At 41.1% G+C, this 20,038-nt stretch overlaps 1 protein-coding gene across 1 annotated transcript; it reads right to left on the reverse strand.

Moving 5' to 3' along the window:
* Positions 1–3,390: 3,390 nt before the first annotated feature.
* LOC110528002 (short-chain dehydrogenase/reductase 3) lies at positions 3,391–17,244 on the reverse strand. The gene is made up of 6 exons (XM_021609763.2): positions 17,020–17,244; positions 12,282–12,425; positions 6,489–6,608; positions 5,851–6,089; positions 5,592–5,717; positions 3,391–3,879 (listed from the first exon to the last, which is right to left on the reverse strand). Exons 1-6 carry the CDS (start codon positions 17,212–17,214, stop codon positions 3,795–3,797), a joined length of 909 nt encoding a protein of 302 aa, XP_021465438.2. The 5' UTR covers positions 17,215–17,244; the 3' UTR covers positions 3,391–3,794.
* Positions 17,245–20,038: the final 2,794 nt, after the last annotated feature.

Here is a 20,038-nt window from a genome sequence, read left to right on the forward strand (position 1 = left end):
AGCATAACATTCAAAGACACACGCACACCAGTCCCCTCTCAGTTTGACCTTAAGATGATCATGCCTTTAGCTAATATCAGGAAAGATGAACAAATTCCATCCAACGTTAGGATAGAAAAACTGAAACAAATCGCAAACATTGATTGACCGAACCCAGGTATTTCATGCCAGACTGTTTCAACACAGAGACGCTTGAAAGTGAGTCGAGACTCCGTTATGCAATTCCTTGTCAGCTGGGCACGGCGCTCTCTGTGATCTCTGTGACAATGTTGCTGTTCCTGATCAGATATGCCCACGTGATAAGCTGTTCCAGAAATAAACCTTCATGAAAAACAAGAGATAAGAGGAGAGGAAGTTTGCAGTGTGGCTCCAACCCCCCCCCCCCCCCCCCCCCCTAAAAAAAAAAGAAATCATATGAAGATATGGTGTTCTGCACAGTTTGTTGGGAGACCAGTAGGGCCAACAGCCAATAATGAATTGCACTACACTCTTAGAAAAAATGGTTCCAAAAGTGTTTTTCAGCTCTCGCCATAGGAGAACCCTTTTTGGTCCCAGGCAGAACTCTTTTGGGTTCCATGTACAATAGAACCCTTGGTGGAAAGGGCTCTACATAGAACCTAAAAAGGTTCTACCTGGAACCAAAATAGTTATGACTGGAACCAAAAAGGGTTCTTCACAGGGTTCTCCTATGGGGACAGCCAAACAACCCTTTTAGGTTCTAGATAGGACTTATATTTCTAAGAGTGTACTCAGTACGTCTTTTAGTATCGAATTGCTACACTTTTCAGTCACTTAGTGGTATCAAGAAAATACTTTAAGATTTAGATTTTTTAAAATTAAAAACTCAGTAATTGCAAATATCAATCAATGTTAGGTAGTATATGAAGTAGTAAAGCAATGAAAATCACTCACATTTGACCATCATGCAGCTGTATAGTTGCTTGATTACTGTCAGAGTGGCTGGCCAGGTCACCTTCAGTGTACACAAACAGTTTGGCCACAGCGTGTGTGTTCGGCCACAGCTATAACCAAAGGCATTTACTGGCCTTCGACACCCTCTGAGCTCACTGGTCCTTTGACCTCTAACCTGCTGCTCAATATTTCTTATTGTTTGACAGGCCAACCGAGGCTGGAGGTCGGCCCCTTGCTGGGGGTTAGTACTGAACCTTTTATCACACAACCAACCTGCCTCTTGATGGATGAACATAGCATCAGAGAGGCAAGAATGCTAACAAAAACGAACAGAGAAATAGGATAAGGCAGTGCAGCAAGTAATACAATGAATGCACTCTTGGTCCTCCTATTTTGGGACATATCTGAGACATTTGTTTCTCTCATTGGAATACAATGACTGCATTGAGTCAGAATATTTATTGCAGGATAATTCCATTCCTCATTGTACTCCTAGCACTTATCAGAATTTTTTTTTGGGGGGGGGGGTGGCTGTGAGGAACCTACAGCCAGGAAAGTCAGAGTCAGGGGATCCATGAGATTATGGGAAGTGAGAGACGACAGAATCCTCCACTGCCCAGAATTTTACATGCGTTCGGCATCACTGCAAAACCAGCTAAATGGACTCCAGATCCTAGGGCCTATAACATATTTAATGGATCATTGGAGGGGGACTTTCCAAGCCCTTCTGTTGGGATTCCAAATGCTTGGAAATCATATAGGAAAGTACACTTAGGGCTTGCAGCTTTAAAGTGAAGCACAAATGTGGTAGATTATTACAGTTAATTGAAGCTCAATACAACAATAGTTCCTAATTGCTGATGGGGGAGAAGGTTGGGAAAGAGAGGACAGTGGACTATATCTGTCTTCGATTGAAACTTTTAATTTTTTTATTTCACCTTTAGTTAACCAGGTAGGCCAGTTGAGTACAAGTTATCATGTCCAACTGGCCTGGCCAAGATAAAGCAAAGCAGTGAGACAAAAACAACAACACAGAGTTACACATGGAATAAACAAACGTACAGTCAGTAACACAAAACAGCTATTGTCTTGATTTGAATCTAAGACAATTGCTGCGCTGAATTCTTCATCAGCTCAAATCCGTTACTATTACTGAAACTTTAGTAACTTTACAAAGCTCTGCATCCTATTTCTTTGGTTACTTCATGCCAGAATGTCATAAGTGTAGAGTTATTCTGGATGAGGTCAATCAAATAGTGTAACATGTACTGTAATTCTCTCAATCTCTCTCTATGCATCAACACCCCAACCCTAGTCAACCCTCTGCTTCCACCTGGTCCATCAAGCTCAGAGAGAGTGTGTGTGTCTTTACAAGCCCCCCCCCCTGTCTCCCCTCCTGATTTATCCACTATTTGGCTAACCTTGTTCTGAACCTGCCCCGTGAGACTCAAGCCATTTCAGCCCTCCTCTTCCACCATACTTGCACTACATGGCTCCCTCATCGACCTAGTTCTGTCTCAACATGCCTCTATCTTCTCCCTCCTCTTTCGCAACAGCTATAGCCCACTCAGGGAATGAAAAACAGGCCCTTAACAGAGGCTAAGGTTCTCTCCCAGCAGAGCACATCCTTTCTCCCTCTATCCAGCCTGGTGTGGGTCACCTAGTGATCACAATGAGCGGCCCTATTGTGAGCGCACAGGAGGGCATTTATGGTTCGCTTGGATTCAAATGAATGTTTATGAGCCTTGTCTGGCAGCCAAAGGGCAGACACTATTCCCGTTTTTACAGTCATCTCTTATTGGTTGGCCTGGGGCTGTTAGTGTGTGCATGCCTTGACTTGTGCTCAGACATAGAGTATGTCACAACAACACAGCTCTGGGTCTCTAGATCTGTACACTATAGATCACTTCATTAAGTGGGTGAAGTTTATCTCTCATAGCAAGGAGTGGAAATCTAACTGTACATTCTTCCTCTGATGCTATGATACACTATGTGAAAGTCAGAAGCAAGGCCCATTCATTAATCATTAAAGTCATTCTTCTAAATCAGGTTATTCCCCCACACCACATACTGTATACTGTAATTTGGACAGGCTATCTTTGATGATCTCAGGAATACATGTTGCAAGGCCTTTTGAACCATGTTTTAGATTACTCAATAAAACATCTAATGGTTTCATGAATAACCTTTTTCCAGCATGTAACAACTTGAGCCGTGATTCAATCCGAGTGGCAAGTCGACAATGCAGCTCTTAAATACAATTTAAAATGTCAAGCGCACTATAGCATTGTTTTGGATTGGATTCCAGACCTAACCTACTTTACAATGTATAAGTTAACAGTGTTTTGCCTTCCAATGAAGGTTGCTCATTTGCTGTTTGGCATAACTGTGTTATCATTCTCTATCATTTCATCTGGTTAGCTCTGCTGTGTTGACGACTCACAAGACATTCGCCAGTCTATGTGAACAAAGAGACACTTTGGTTGTCTGTAACATCAATTTATTAATGTGATTCCATTCAAAGACACATGATTGGTAGAAAACAAAGGATAATAAAAAACAGACTTGAAAAAAAAACTGCTGTTTATCCAGACTAGTTTTGCATGGCTTCTGCTCAATGTGTGAATGGTATTTAGTCCGTCCAACTACACACAGGAGATCAAGAAAGAGACCAGGATAAGTTCCAGCAGCGTGTAAGTGAAATCTACCCCGTCGGAGCAACCATATACAGTACGCTAAAGTCTCCAAGACACCTTCCTGCATACTTTCAAAGGGCATCCATTGTTTCCCAATGTCCTGTAGCCCATGGATACTTCCCTTCAACATCCTCCAGACATAGTGAGGTTCCTCTGATATGTATTGACATTCAGGATAATTTGTTTTTATGTCCTCCCCTTGAATGTATTCATGCAGGTATAGCTTCCAGAGAACTTGTGGATCTCTTCAAGAGCAGCTTGTGGCATGAAGCTAGGGTGTAGAGACAGTAAAGAGATAGGAGGTTACATATGAGTGAAAGACATGTACAGTTGAAGTAGGAAGTTTACATACACCTTAGCCAAATACATTTAAACTCAGTTTTTCACAATTCCTGACATTTAACCCTAGTAAAAAATGTCCTGTCTTCGGGTCAGATAGGATCACCACTTTATTTTAAGAATGTGAAATGTCAGAATAATAGTAGAGAGAATGATTTATTTCAGCTTTCATTTCATCACATTCCCAGTGGGTCAGATGTTTACATACACTCAATTAGTATTTGGTACCATTGCCTTTAAATTATTTAACTTGGGTCAAACGTTTCAGGTAGCCTTCCACAAGCTTCCCAGAACAAGATGGGTGAATTTTGGCCCATTCCTCCTGACAGAGCTAGTGTAACTGAGTCAGGTTTGTAGGCCTCCTTGCTCGCACTCGCTTTTTTTCAGTTCTGCCCACAAATTTTCTATAGGATTGAGTTCAGGGTTTTGTGATGGCCACTCCAATACCTTGACTTTGTAGTCCTTAAGCCATTTGGAATTATGCTTGGGGTCATTGTCCATTTGGAAGACCCATTTGCGACCAAGCTTTAACTTCCTGACTGATGTCTTGAGATGTTGCCTCAATATATCATCATCATTTTCCTACCTCATGATGCCATCTATTTTGTGAAGTGCACCAGTCCCTCCTGCGGCAAAGCACCCCCACAACATGATGCTGCCACCCCCGTGCTTCACGGTTGGGTTGGTGTTCTTCGGCTTGCAAGCCTTCCCTTTTTTCATCCAAACATAACAATGGTCATTATGGCCAAACAGTTCTATTTTTGTTTCAATAGACCAGCGGACATTTCTCCAAAAAGTGCGATCTTTGTCCATGTGCAGTTGCAATCCGTAGTCTGGCTGTTTTATGGCGGTATTGGAGCAGTGGCTTCTTCCTTGCTGAGCGGCCTTTCAGGTTATGTCGATATAGGACTCGTTTTACTGTGGATATAGATACTTTTGTACCTGTTTCCTCTAGCATCTTCACAAGGTCCTTTGCTGTTGTTCTGGGATTGATTTGCACTTTTCGCACCAAAGTACGTTCATCTCTAGGACACAGAAAGCGTCTCCTTCCTGAGCAGTATGACGGCTGTGTGGTCCCATGGTGTTTATACTTGTGTACTATTGTTTGTACAGATGAACGTGGTACCTTCAGGCGTTTGGAAATTGCTCCTAAGAATGAACCAGACTTGTGGAGTTTTTTGGCTGAGGTCTTGGCTGATTTCTTTTGATTTTCCCATGATGTCAAGCAAAGAGGCACTGAGTTTGAAGGTAAGCCTTGAAATACATCCACAGGTACACCTCCAATTGACTCAAATGATGTCAATTAGCCTATCAGAAGCTTCTAAAGCCATGACATCGTTTTCTGGAATTTTCCAAGCTGTTTAAAGGCACAGTCAACTTAGTGTATGTAAACTTCTGACCCATTGGAATTGTGATACAGTGAGTTATAAGTGAAATAATCTGTCTGTAAACAATTGTTGGAAAAATTACTTGTGTCATGCACAAAGTAGATGTCCTAACCAACTTGCCAAAACTATAGTTTGTTAACAAGAAATTTGGGGAGTGGTTGTAAAACAAGTTTTAAGGACACAAACCTAAGTGTATGTAACCTTCTGACTTCAACTGTATGTACTTTAAATAGGCCAAAATTATATGAGACATTACCTTTTGAGGACAACGAGAGCATGCATGGTCCAGGGCATGTAAACGTAGGCTGTGTTAGTTCTGACTGCATCCACAGTCCTTTCAGCAACTGTCTCTGGCTTGAGGGGAGGGAAGAGCGCTGGAAACCTACAGGACCAGAAAACCCAGAGATATTAGCTTTACAGTAACTACAATACATGCATGTAGAAAATGGTGCATAGCAGTAGTGGTGGTGTAATCTAAACTAGATTGTGAAGAACCATGTCGTAGGCTTGCTCACCTAACTCTCATGCCCTGGAACATCTCAGTGTTGGTGTGGAAGGGGAGCACGGTGGTGCAGCCCACTCCGGGACAGTCCAGCAGGCCCAGAGTCAGGCTCTCCATGAAGGCCAGGGAGGAGGCCTTGGAGGTACAGTAGTCGATGGCCCCAGGGATGGGCGACTGGGACAGGATGGAGTTTATACAGACCACATGGCCGTGCTGGAGCTCCAGCATCCGTGGCAGGAAGGCCTTTGTAGTCTGGATGAGGGAGAAGAAGGGGGGGTGGGGGGGTGGGAGGGGGCATTGGGGAAAATGTACAGTTATATACATGAAAAAGAGACACACAGAGGAAACAGGCCCAAGTGGAGCCACATATTGAGTTTCACATTTTTTTTAGCTGATGATTGCATTTATGCAACCTGAAAGTTTGATCTCTATTCAAACAGAGACTGCTATAGGTTTCAGAGGCCCTCTGATGTTCTACCTAGGGGCTGAAGCAGTAAGCCTATAATTTGGAAATACCCCAACACTCCTGTAAATTAACCTGAGACTGACACGAAGGGACATTGGCCAATAAAAGCACTTTTGGAGAATGATAAGTTTGATCTAACTGTAAGGAAGCACGCACCTCTCTTCCTAAACCTTCACAACACTTACCCAGAACTGTCCCATTGTGTTGATATGTTGAGATTTCAAAAGACAGTCATCGTCGCTGTCCATCAGACTTTTCCCATGGACCACTGCAGCATTATTCACCAGGATCGTAACGTCTCCCACCTGTAAAATTAATAACAAAACAAATGTCAGAAACAAAACTGATGTTTTTTTATTAAGAGGATTTATCCACTTTTTTCTACCTACTTTCTTTTCATGTGAAGTTATGTGGTAGAGCTGACCGTCATATTCTTATATTGACATTGACATCTTGACATTGTAATTGAGGTGAATCATACAGTACCAGTCAAAAGTTTGGACACGCCTACTCATTCTCAAGGGTTTTTCATAATTTCTACTTTTTTCTACAGTGTAGAATAATAGTGAAGATATCGAAACTATGAAAAAACACATGTGGAACCATTTAGTCAGCAAAAAAGTGCTAAACAAATCAAAATATATTTTATATTTGAGATTCTCAAAGTAGCCACCGTTTTCCTTGATTACAGCTTTGCACACGCTTGGCATTCTCTCAATCAGCTTCATGAGGAATGCTTTTCCAAAAGCCTGGAAGGAGATCCCACATATGCTGAGCACTTGTTGGCTGCTTTTCAATCACTCTGTGATCCAACTCATCCCACACCATCTCAATTGGGTTGAGGTCGGGTGATTGCGGAGGCCAGGTCATCTGATGCAGCACTCCCTCACTCTCCTTCTTGGTCAAATAACCCTTACACAGCCTGGAGGTGTATTTGGGTCATTGTCCTGTCAAAAAACAAAATGATAGTCCCACTACGCACAAACCAGATGGGATGGCGTATGGTTTAAAAATGCTGTGATAGCCATGCTGGTTAAGTGTGCCTTGAATAAATCACAGACAGTGTCACTAGCAAAACACCCGCACACCACCTCTTCAATGCTTTACGGTGGGAACCACATATTCGGAGATCATCCGCTCACCTACTCTGCGTCTCACAAAGACACGGCGGTTGGAATCAAAAATCTCAAATTTGGACTCATCAGTCCAAAGGACACATTTCCACCTTTTAATGTCCATTGCTCATGTTTCTTGGCCAAAGCACATATTTTCTTTTTATTGGTGTCCTTTAGTAGTGGTTTCTTTGCAGCAATCTTATTTTCCTGTGGCGGTCCTCATGAGAGCCAGATTCATCATAGCGCTTGATGGTTTTGGCGACTGCACTTGAAGAAACTTTCAAAGTTTTTGAAATTTTTCAGATTGACTGACCTTGATGTTTTAAAGTAATGATGGACTGTCGTTTTTTTTGCTTATTTGAACTGTTCTTGCCATAATATGGATTTTGTCTTTGACCAAATAGGGCTATCTTCTGTATACCCCCTTACCTTGTCACAACACAACTGATTGGCTGAAATGCATTAAGCAAAGAAATTCCACAAATGAACTTTTAACAAGGCAAATATCTTTTCGTTTTTTTACAGCTTTTCTGCTACATATACAGTTGAAGTCGGAAGTTTACATACACTTAGGTTGGAGTCATTAAAACTCATTTTTCAACCACTCCACAAATTTATTGTTAACAAACTATAGTTTTGGCAAGTCAGCTAGGACATCGATGTCATGTCTTTAGAACCTTTTGGTAGGCTAATTGACATCATTTGAGTCAATTGGAGGTGTACCTGTGTATGTATTTCAAGGACTACCTTCAAACTCAGTGCCTCTTTGCTTGACATCATGGGAAAATCAATAGAAATCAGCCACAAAAATAGTAGACCTCCACAAGTCTGGTTCATCCTTGGGAGCAATTCCAAATGCCTGAATGTACCACGTTCATCTGTACAAACAATATAACATAAGTATAAACACCATGGGACCATGCAGCCATCATACCGCTCAGGAAGGAGACACGTTCGGTCTCCTAGAGACGAATGTACTTTGATGCGAAAAGTGCAAATCAATCACAGATCAACAGCAAAGGACCCTGTGAAGATGCTGGAGGAAACAGGTACAAAAGTATCTATATCCACAGAAAAACTAGTCCTATATCGACAAAACCTGAAAGGCCGCTCAGCAAGGAAGAAGCCACTGCTTCAAAACCTCCATAAAACAGCCAGACTACGGATTGGAATTGAACATGGGGACAAAGATCGTAATTTTTGGAGAAATGTCCTCTGGTTTGGTGAAACAAAAATGGCCATATGTTTGGAGGAAAAAGGGGGATTCTTGCAAGCCGAAGAACACCATCCCAACCGCGAAGCACGGGGGTGGCAGCATCATGTTGTGGGGGTGCTTTGCTGCAGGAGGGACTGGTGCACTTCACAAAATAGATGGCATCATGAGGTAGGAAAATTATGATGATATATTGAGGCAACATCCCAAGACATCAGTCAGGAAGTTAAAGCTTGGTCGCAAATGGGTCTTCCAAATGGACAATGACCCCAAGTATACTTCCAAAGTTGTGGCAAAATGGCCTAAGGACAACAAAGTCAATGAATTGGAGTGGCCATCACAAAGCCCTGACCTCAATCCTATAGACAATTTGTGTACAGAACTGAAAAAAAGCGAGTACGAGCAAGGAGGCCTACAAACCTGACACAGTTACACCAGCTCTGTCAGGGGGAATGGGCAAAAATTCCCCCAATTTATTGTGGGAAGCTTGTGGAAGGCTACCTGAAATGTTTGACCCAAGTTAAACAATTTAAAGGCAATGCTACCAAATACTAATTGAGTGTATGTAAACTTCTGACCCACTGGGAATGTGATGAAAGAAATAAAAGCTGAAATAAATCATTCTCTCTACTATTATTCTGACATTTCACATTCTTAAAATAAAGAGGTGATCATAACTGACCTAAGAAAGGGCATTTTTACTTGGATTAAATGTTAGGAATTGTGAAAAACTGAGTTTAAATGTATTTGGCTAAGGTGTATGTAAACTTTCGACTTCAACTGTACATACATTTTACATACATATTTTGCATGCACATTTTGAATACACATTTTATATACATGTTACTTTTATATAAAGTAGTTGAATAAAAATAATACATTACCAAACATAAGCGCTTTAATCCCACCCCTCAGCCACTCTCAGCCAATCCTACCTATCACCATAGACCACCCTCGCTTGGTTTCCATGTGCCATATATATTTCAATTGTGCTGTGATGTTTTATATAATTTTTTAACCTGTCTAATGTGGCGGGCCAGACGCACGCAAGCTGACATGGTTGCCGGGTGTACGGTGTTTCCTCCGACACATTGGTGTGGCTGGCTTCCAGGTTAAGCGGACATTGTGTCAAGAAGCAGTGCGGCTTGGTTGGGTCGTGTTTCGGAGGACGCATGGCTCTTGACCTTTGTCTCTCCCGAGTTCGTATGGGAGTTGCAGCGATGAGACAAGACTGTAACTACCAATTGGATACCACGGAATTGTGGAGAAAAAGGGGTAAAAAATTAAAACCTTTCCTATGAGTATTATTTATTGACTGACTATGGCTTTCCAAATTTTTTAACCATTCCTTAACCTGTGACCATAAACAAGCTACATAGGGGCAATACCAGAATAAATGATCTATTGATTCTGTCTCTTTGCAGCAAAATCTATAGAGCTGAGAATGTTGTATGCCCCATATACAGTGCCTTGCGAAAGTATTCGGCCCCCTTGAACTTTGCGACCTTTTGCCACATTTCAGGCTTCAAACATAAAGATATAAAACTGTATTTTTTTGTGAAGAATCAACAACAAGTGGGACACAATCATGAAGTGGAACGACATTTATTGGATATTTCAAACTTTTTTAACAAATCAAAAACTGAAAAATTGGGCGTGCAAAATTATTCAACCCCCTTAAGTTAATACTTTGTAGCGCCACCTTTTGCTGCGATTACAGCTGTAAGTCGCTTGGGGTATGTCTCTATCAGTTTTGCACATCGAGAGACTGATTTTTTTTCCCATTACTCCTTGCAAAACAGCTCGAGCTCAGTGAGGTTGGATGGAGAGCATTTGTGAACAGAAGTTTTCAGTTCTTTCCACAGATTCTCGATTGGATTCAGGTCTGGACTTTGACTTGGCCATTCTAACACCTGGATATGTTTATTTTTGAACCATTCCATTGTAGATTTAGCTTTATGTTTTGGATCATTGTCTTGTTGGAAGACAAATCTCCGTCCCAGTCTCAGGTCTTTTGCAGACTCCATCAGGTTTTCTTCCAGAATGGTCCTGTATTTGTCTCCATCCATCTTCCCATCAATTTTAACCATCTTCCCTGTCCCTGCTGAAGAAAAGCAGGCCCAAACCATGATGCTGCCACCACCATGTTTGACAGTGGGAATGGTGTGTTCAGGGTGATGAGCTGTGTTGCTTATATGCCAAACACAACGTTTTGCATTGTTGCCAAAAAGTTCAATTTTGGTTTCATCTGACCAGAGCACCTTCTTCCACATGTTTGGTGTGTCTCCCAGGTGGCTTGTGGCAAACTTTAAACAACACTTTTTATGGATATCTTTAAGAAATGGCTTTCTTCTTGCCACTCTTCAATAAAGGCCAGATTTGTGCAATATACGACTGATTGTTGTCCTATGGACAGAGTCTCCCACCTAAGCTGTAGAGCTCTGCAGTTCATCCAGAGTGATCATGGGCCTCTTGGCTGCATCTCTGATCAGTATTCTCCTTGTAAGAGCTGAAAGTTTAGAGGGACGGCCAGGTCTTGGTAGATTTGCAGTGGTCTGATACTCCTTCCATTTCAATATTATCGCTTGCACAGTGCTCCTTGGGATGTTTAAAGCTTGGGAAATCTTTTTGTATCCAAATCCGGCTTTAAACTTCTTCACAACAGTATCTCGGACCTGCCTGGTGTGTTCCTTGTTCTTCATGATGCTCTCTGCAATTTTAACGGACCTCTGAGACTATCACAGTGCAGGTGCATTTATACGGAGACTTGATTACACACAGGTGGATTGTATTTATCATCATTAGTCATTTAGGTCAACATTGGATCATTCAGAGATCCTCACTGAACTTCTGGAGAGAGTTTGCTGCACTGAAAGTAAAGGGGCTGAATAATTTTGCACGCCCAATTTTTCAGTTTTTGATTTGTTAAAAAAGTTTGAAATATCCAATAAATGTCATTCCACTTCATGATTGTGTCCCACTTGTTGTTGATTCTTCACAAAAAAATACAGTTTTATATCTTTATGTTTGAAGCCTGAAATGTGGCAAAAGGTCGCACAGTTCAAGGGGGCCGAATACTTTCGCAAGGCACTGTATATAGCATTCTGTTGGTGGCAAGAATTTTATATAATAATTTACATTAAAAACTCGAAGTGTTGAATCACGTGTAGTTTTTTTTCTCCATGTGCCATGGAATTGGTACATCAGAAATCTCTTTTCATTTAGTTTGTAACCTGTATGGCACAAATGTTAATTGAAAGACATGAGAGAACGCCAATAGTGTGCAAAGCTGTCATCAAGTCTACTTTGAATGATATAAAATATATATTGATTTGTTTAGCACGTTTTTCTTTACTACATGATTCCATATTATGTTATTTCATAGTTCTGATGTCTTCACTATTATTCTACAATGTAGAAAATAGTACAAATTAAGAAAAACCCTGGAATGAGTAGGTGTGTCCAAATGTTTGACTGGTACTGTATGTCAGATGGGGAGAGGAATTAAAATACAATGAATCCCTGCCAGTTCTGTAGACAGGAGTAACAGCAGTGAGAGAAACATTGACCCATGAGCGTTTCACTGGCTCCAAACAATATTTTGTATGTGTGGATAAAAATTGGATTTATAGTTGATCTAAATAGCATACCTTCTCCCTGACCACCTTGGCCTGCTTGTAAACGTCCTCCCGATTGGCCACGTCGCACAGGAAGTAGTGGCACTCTGTTCCAAATTGGGAGATCTCTTCGCATGTCTCTTTCAGACACTTCTCTGTGCGGCCCCACAGGATCACCTGTAGAGGGTAAACATTAGCCAAGGGTTATAAAATAGGGTTATAAAATTGCATAATAGTGTAATATGCTCTGAATAAAATATGAGCAATTAGCTCAGCTGAATGAATAGTAATATTTTGCTTTTCAACAATCAGTCAACAATCAGCTATCTGTACACTTATTGTTGTCGAAATCCTGAGAAAACATGGCTAAAATACGTTTCATGGGTAGCCAAAGCCAAACAACTATGCCGATGACACATGCTCTCAACAAGTGTACAGACATTTCATGTTTGCAGCATTTGGCCCTAGGATGAGATGAGATAATTTGGTTGAAATGTTCCTTTCATTCAGAGAACAGAGAGGCCATGTTTAGAAGCAACAAATAGTTTCAGAGTGAGATTAAGGGGGTGGGGTTGCAGTGTGAATGAAACGTCTCTTCATCAGCCTGGAGAGGGTAAATTAAGCTCAGTCATTTGAGCAGGGAACATGGACTAGGATGGAGGTGGGGGGCAGCGATTGGGCAATTAGATCCGTCAGTCTTTGGGGTCAGGGAAAGGTAATGAAATCAGGGGGTGAGCCCTCCTCATCTCTCAAACACACATTCTCAAAGAGATTACACGGCCTGTTGGGCAGATGAACCCAGTCATTTCTGGTCAGGGAGTCTGAAAACAGTTTGTGTGTGAAGTGCTGATGGGGCCAGTGTAGGGCTTGGCTGGTTGCCAGTGACCAAGGTTAATATTTTTGCAGAAAGTCCTCTGGAAAGTGATCCTGTGTGTGTGTGTGTGTGTGTGTGTGTGTGTGTGTGTGTGCGTGCACACAATATTGTGTGAATACAAACAAATCTTAATTCTACATGTAGATAAGGAAGATAACAAACACAAGCAGAGGTCACAGTGACATCCTTGTCCTGATGGAGAAGAGTACAGAGACAGCCAGGCTATAGCCACTCATTTATTTAGGAATGAATAGGAGGATAGTAAATGTATATCTCAACATCTTAAACATGCTTAGCTAGCTTGCCAAAGGTTTTGCCGCTATCTGTCTTGTTTTACTGCAACCCTACATCTAGGGCAGCTGTCTGTGACAGTGTATTCAGATCACATCAATGTGTAATGATGCTAGTCCCTATGGACTTATGTTTACTTGCATAATGGGAGCATTAAAACTGTAAAGCTAAATGTTTGCTTTGGGGGAGATACGGGAGGGTCACAATCTGCATGATATGCAGTTTTGATCAAGTTCCAAGAGTAAAAAATGTTTGGCTTTCCACTGGATGGGTCTTTGTTTGAGTTTCTTTAGATTGCTTTTTTGTTTGCTTCGTTTGCCAGCCCATTTAAGTAATCAGCAGAGGTGAACGGATGGGTCTAGGTAAATTACTGAAAGCCTTTAATAGGATTTCATCCTAACAAACAAACCTGACATTTCTCATTAAAAATCACCACTCACCCTGTGCTCTCCTGTTATTTAATTCATTATGCTTATCTGCCAGTCCCAACACACTGGGGCTTCAGGATAAACAAAGGCTGGCCAAATCTAGAGCTATCAGCTTAGAATGCCTAAGTGTTACGGAAAACGAATTCTAAATTCCCTCACATCGAGTGACTAAGTATCTCTGATAAACCAGTGATTACTCTGTCTGAGGTGCCATATCTGACTAGATTAAACATTCACCAATTGTGTAAAATTGATGGTCTGTTCAAGGACATGATTTATTCAAGACATTAAGTCTTGCAAATCGCCAAGTGTTGGTGTATCAGGGTGCAATGATGATGAGCTGGTGATGTGGTGGACCTCATCCACATCCCTACAACAGAACGCAATAATATTTCACAAGGGAAAAAATGGGTTCAAGGATGGGCACGAACCCTCTTCTTCACACCAGTTGTAGGGGATAGGGGCTAACAGGGAGGGGAAACAGGGAGTTCAGGAGGCAGTCGCCTGCCCTACCGCTGTCTAATTAGTGCGGAGACAACAGGGTCAGTTGCAGGGCAATACCCAGCTGGGAACAGTGTGCTTCCCGCCTCCACACACACCCACCCATCCACACACACACACACACACACACACACACACACACACACACACAATAGAGCTTGCCAATGTGTAAAGCCACTATCAACCTGGGTAGAGGCATATGTTCCCAGTTCTCCTAATGAGTAGCCGGGCTGAGAACGATGCCAATATCTCTTACTATCTTCAATTGTACTTTCTTCTCCACATGTTCAAAATATTATGATCCACAAATTGAGTCGCAAAAACAAAATGCACAACTAAGTACCTTATTAAATTCTACATGCTGACATTTTTAACCAAGGGGATTTTGGATTTTGGGATGCCAGTGGAATATACTTGAATTGCATAGGGTACATTGAGAGCATGTGTGAATATGTTGCTTCAACCTCTGAAACATTTATTGTGGTTGTGCTAGAGGCCCCCTCCCTCTTTCTCTGTTCTCTGAACTTGGGTGCTCAGCTTTTGTAAAGTTGCTGTGGTTTATTGTTTTAGTGCTTCACTCTGTAACGGCTCTTTTGACGACACACACAAGGCCTCACTCCCCCTCTCACCTCCCTCTATCCCCCTCTCACCAGTCTCTCCTTTTCACCTCACATCATTCTTTCATCAATGCTGTGGCTAGTGCACTCCCTACCGTGAAAGCACCAAAGCTACTAGAGAGAATAGAGAAATTCCGTCTGCCAATCACAATGGACCTCAAACTGGGGTAAAGTCTTTCCTAGAGGTTATTTGTGATGAATGTCCTACTTCTTTTTAGCATATCTTAGGCAGGGAGTGATTGTGAGGCACATTAGTGCAGGTGTTGTTTTCAAAGCCTTCACACCTTGATAATACCCAACAATGGGGTCCTGACAAGAATGGTGACTTCCTTTGTTGTGCAGCTGCAAATTATAGCTTTTAAATGCCACAGTTTTTTGTGGGTTGTTCCCTGAGGAGATGTTGATGGAAGGATGAAGAGCAAGGCCAAAGCACTTAAAGTTAAAATGGGATATTTTAGCTTGGACACATAATTTTAGGATATGCAAAAGCTGCTACATGTGGTGCTCCATCTGACAATTCATAAAGCTATAATTATTCCTCTAAGTTGCATCGGTGAAAATACAACTAGCTATTTAATAATTTGTAAAAAAAATAATGAAACAAATAAAGTGGGGTGGATTGGTGGTATTCACATGGAATCATTGTTATAATGCTTATGTCTCCATCTGTGTGTCTGAGACTCTGTCCATTACAATTCAGAGCTAACAGAACACTATGGTGGCTCACTATGCACTCAGCTGTGTAATGTTTGTATTGTAATTGGAATAGTGGGTAGTCCGACCAGTAGTGGCGGCCTGGCGGGGACTGTCAATGTAGTCACTGGGGCATTTCAAGCATAAGTGACTGTTTCTTGTTAAGGAGGAGGGTGGGAACAGGTTATTTATAAGAGCTTTGGCTGACGGATGCATGTTTTGGATGGGTGAGGCAGCTGAAACATGCCATTTTCCTCTGTGGGCTTAATTTCACCTCAATAATAAACTCAGTGTAAGGTAGCAGGTTGACGTTTATTGTCATGTGTCTTGTCCTGGAGGCAGAACTGGGCGAAATTCTTCTTTGATAGGCCAGCTGCTAAGTCAAAATTGGCTATATTGTAAAAATTCATGAAAACAAAAATGTGTTTTTGGTCTTAAATTATGGTTAGGTTTAGGAATTATGGTTAGCAGTGTGGTTAAGGTTAAGTTAAGTTTCTGCCTTGCTGGTTTGCTTGAAAACCACATCTGAATCAAGTCTTGTGTAGGCACTTGGCACAGTTAGTGTTTTTCTGCTAATCCCAGCAGGACTACAACATTTCTCCTGTGAGGATAAAGTGATTAGCTTTTAAACATGTTTCTTCAGAAAGTTGAAAAAGTTAATCCCAATTCCATAGAAGTGATATGTTATCACTTGATCAAGGTCACTCCTGTTGGCAGTCATCAACAATAAATCTTTATTCTGGACATTAATGATGCTTGATCTCATCCAATATCAATGTTAAGCCATAACTCCTTTTTCTGAGCTTTGGCTGAACAGAAATCATTCCGTGAGTCACTATAATACGTCAGCGGTCAAATGGTCAGAGGGAGACTTTTGCCCTTCTGCAGACCTACTCCTGAGTGGCGCAGCGGTCTAAGGCACTGCATCTCTGTGTTTAGAGGTGTCACTACAGACACCCTGGTTCAAATCCAGGCTGTATTACAACCGGCCGTGATTGGGAGTCCGAAACAATTGGCCCAGCATCGTCAGGGTTTGGCCAGTCATTGTAAATAATAGTCTGTTGTGCCAAAATTGAGGTTAAGGAGGATACGGGATACGTCAATACAAATAATAGTTATGTAAAGAAGTGTGCATAAAAAATACTTGGTATCGCTCAGAGGTTGGCTACAGGGTATCAACTCAGCTATCGTTATAACCATGTAGCCTAATCAATGAGCGTACTAATTCAAAAGATATGAAAACATGCACAGGTCTATTTTAGGAGTTACTCAAGGTTGAGTGAACCTAATCACGTTTGATGCTCAACAAGTTGCATAATACAATTCATAAAGTGCAAAAACTAAACGCATGCATGTGTTTTATTTACCTTTTTAGCACCCTGCTTGGCAAACTCCTGAGCCAGGTGACGACCGATACCTCGTCCCCCGCCTGTGATCAGGACCACCTCCTTGATCAGGGTTCTTCGTCTACTTGGTAAAATTAAGTACACACTTGCTTTCAATATGTAGTAGACAATGTGTATGGGGAAAAACACTATACAGCTCAAACACTTAAAATCCATGTTCCTTCTTCTTACAGTAACCTAAATGCTCTGAATTTTTCGAACACAAACAGTTTGATATAAGTTTGATATCCTCCAATCGTGATGTCCTTGGCAGAGCGGATTTTAGGTAAATATCTGGTTAAAACCAAACTCAAACTAGCCAACTGCAGCACTTGAAGTCAATGTTTCATAACATTTAGGCTATTATGTCCCAAGCTCAGAAATGCGTCAATATACGGAGCTCTGGCATGTTTATCGATTATTCAGTTTATTGGCAAACTATTATTTTTGACTAATGACCATATTACACCGGTAGTCCGCTGTTACTTTTCAACTATCCTAAAGAAGGCGAGAGTGTCTCCGAAGGCATGCGCTACTGAATCGTCTACACAACAAGTGTGTTGTGTTCCTATCCTTGGCCGTTACCGCCTCTGACTCCGATAGCTTACTTTATAGCGCTCTGACTACCCGTCCCCGCAGTGTTGAAAAAAACAGACCTGCGATCTGAAGGGAGTTTTTTTTTAAAGACCATTAATCCTGATTGACAGGTTGAATGGTGAGGAATATATTGCTTTACTGTGTGTCGACTGTGACTGGTTTTATTTCTACCCAGCCCCGAGAGGCGTCTGCCACAACTGCTGTGATGCCGTGAAGTCATATTTCAGTATTTCAGTCCTCTATTAAAATCAATAATTTTCTTCCTCCCTAAGTTGTTTACAGTGAGCTAAATGCTCTGTTTTACGGTTTTTGAGATGTGCCAATGTTTCTCAATTCTCCTTCAAGCTGTGACACTCTCTGGGAAATAATAGGTGGATAAGTTTCTCATGCACTTGAGAAGTGCCATAACATACTTTGATAGCTTACTTTGAATAGTTTGATGAGACAACACTAACCCAAACTGGTTGGGCTTGGTTACATCACAGGTACCCTACAGTACCAGTATCAACGTAAAAAAAAACAACAACACACACTTTCACATAAGATGCTGCATGATGCTGCTGCTACTCTGATTATTTTATATCATGATTGCCTAGTCACTTTTACCTCTACCTACAAACTGTATTACCTCAATTACCTCAACTACCTTGTACCCCTGCACAATGACTTGGTACTGGTACTCCTTGTATATATCCTCGTTGTTATTTTATCACGTTACTATTTCCTTATTATTTACATTTATTTAGCAAGTTTTTTTCTTACTTTTTAACTCTGCATTGTTGTGAATGGGCTCATAAGTAAGCATTTCACAGTAAAGTCAACACCTGTTGTATTCTGTGCATGTGACCAATACATTTTTATTTTACACGCACACACACACACACACACACACACACACACACACATACTATCTCTCTCTCTTGCTCTCTCTCTATCTTTCTATCTCTTTGTCTATAATCACAATGTATCAGATATATGTTATGACTGTGTTTTGCTGCTTGTAAAAAAATATATTGATCCACTCCTTTTTTTAAAGTGTATACGGTGGGAGGAAAAGTGATGAATACTCTATAGATTTTTTTGGAGAACCACCCTCACATGATGAGTAACCTTGCATGAGACCTTAAGTCTTGCATGAGCTCCCTGAGCTAATGTTTAGACTTGAGCTCAGTGGGCTAACACAGTGGTGACCAGGTGACCCGAGTTCAAACCCAGTTAGCTATATCTGCATTGACCTACATATTACAGGTAAATACACAGGTTTTACTATCTGCATTGGCCTACCTATTATAGGTAAATACACAGGTTTTACTATCTGCATTGGCCTACCTATTATAGGTAAATACACAGGTTTTACTATGTAATGTAAAAGTTGGTCAATCTAGCTGGCATGAAAAAAGGGTGCTTTTGGCATATATAACGGTGGCATACATAATTACACACTACTTCATGTGATAAAAGTTAATTTCAATGCATGAGAAGATGGGGCGCTGTGAAGACTAGACATAAAGACCCCTGATCTAGTGATCTGTCTGTCACTTGAAACACATCTCTCTCTGTGACAATACAGAATTGGGTCAGTCCCAGAAACTTGGCAAGGTAAGAATTAGGGACCTGCATAAATACCCCCTAAACAAATCCAGTAAATTCATGGGCTGCAGACAAGATTCCAGTCTGTGATTTTTGGGCCAGGCCCTGTGATTTTTGGGCCAGGCCCTGTGATTTTTGCTGGGTATAGCTGATGAATGGAGGGCTTTTTCAGAAACTGGGATGGGTTTAAGAGAGCAGTTTGACAATGGCGGCTTTGTGCTGGGCTCAGCTTCTCAGAAAAAAGACTGAGAGACTCTTTGGGACGGCTAAAAGGTTGACTAGTCCTAGAAAACAGCTCCAGTTGCTGTCATTTTCACGCACATTTCACAGAGCTACAAATCATAATGCATTGAAATACAACACCAAAGTATTTTCAGAGATTTCATTCTGAATTATAATGAACATATATTGTTTTGTAAACACCACCACATTATACGATTTCAATTCGAAATACCATGCATTTTGTTTACAAATGTGTCTAGACTAGAGATCTTATCTGACGGAGAACATCATCTGCTATCACTAGGCATCACTGCCATCTACAGATTAACATTAAAAGTTCAGATACCTGTGTCCTCTGCTTCACAATAAATGATAGGATTTATTTAAAAGGACATTTAAAGGGAATTATTACTATTGTATTTATGCAAATCTATATTCATAAAAATATATCTAACTGTGAAATATATGTTTAATGTGTAATTGCTTTAGTCCATAAAATACATTGAATAAAATGATGAATGTTCCTTTGTCACTGGCACTCAAAGTCATCTAGATAGAACAAGGTCAGAGCAGGGTGTACACAAAGTTGTAG

The sequence above is a fragment of the Oncorhynchus mykiss genome, chromosome 7, assembly GCF_013265735.2.
Source record: "Oncorhynchus mykiss isolate Arlee chromosome 7, USDA_OmykA_1.1, whole genome shotgun sequence".
NCBI classification, from domain to species: Eukaryota; Metazoa; Chordata; class Actinopteri; order Salmoniformes; family Salmonidae; genus Oncorhynchus; species Oncorhynchus mykiss.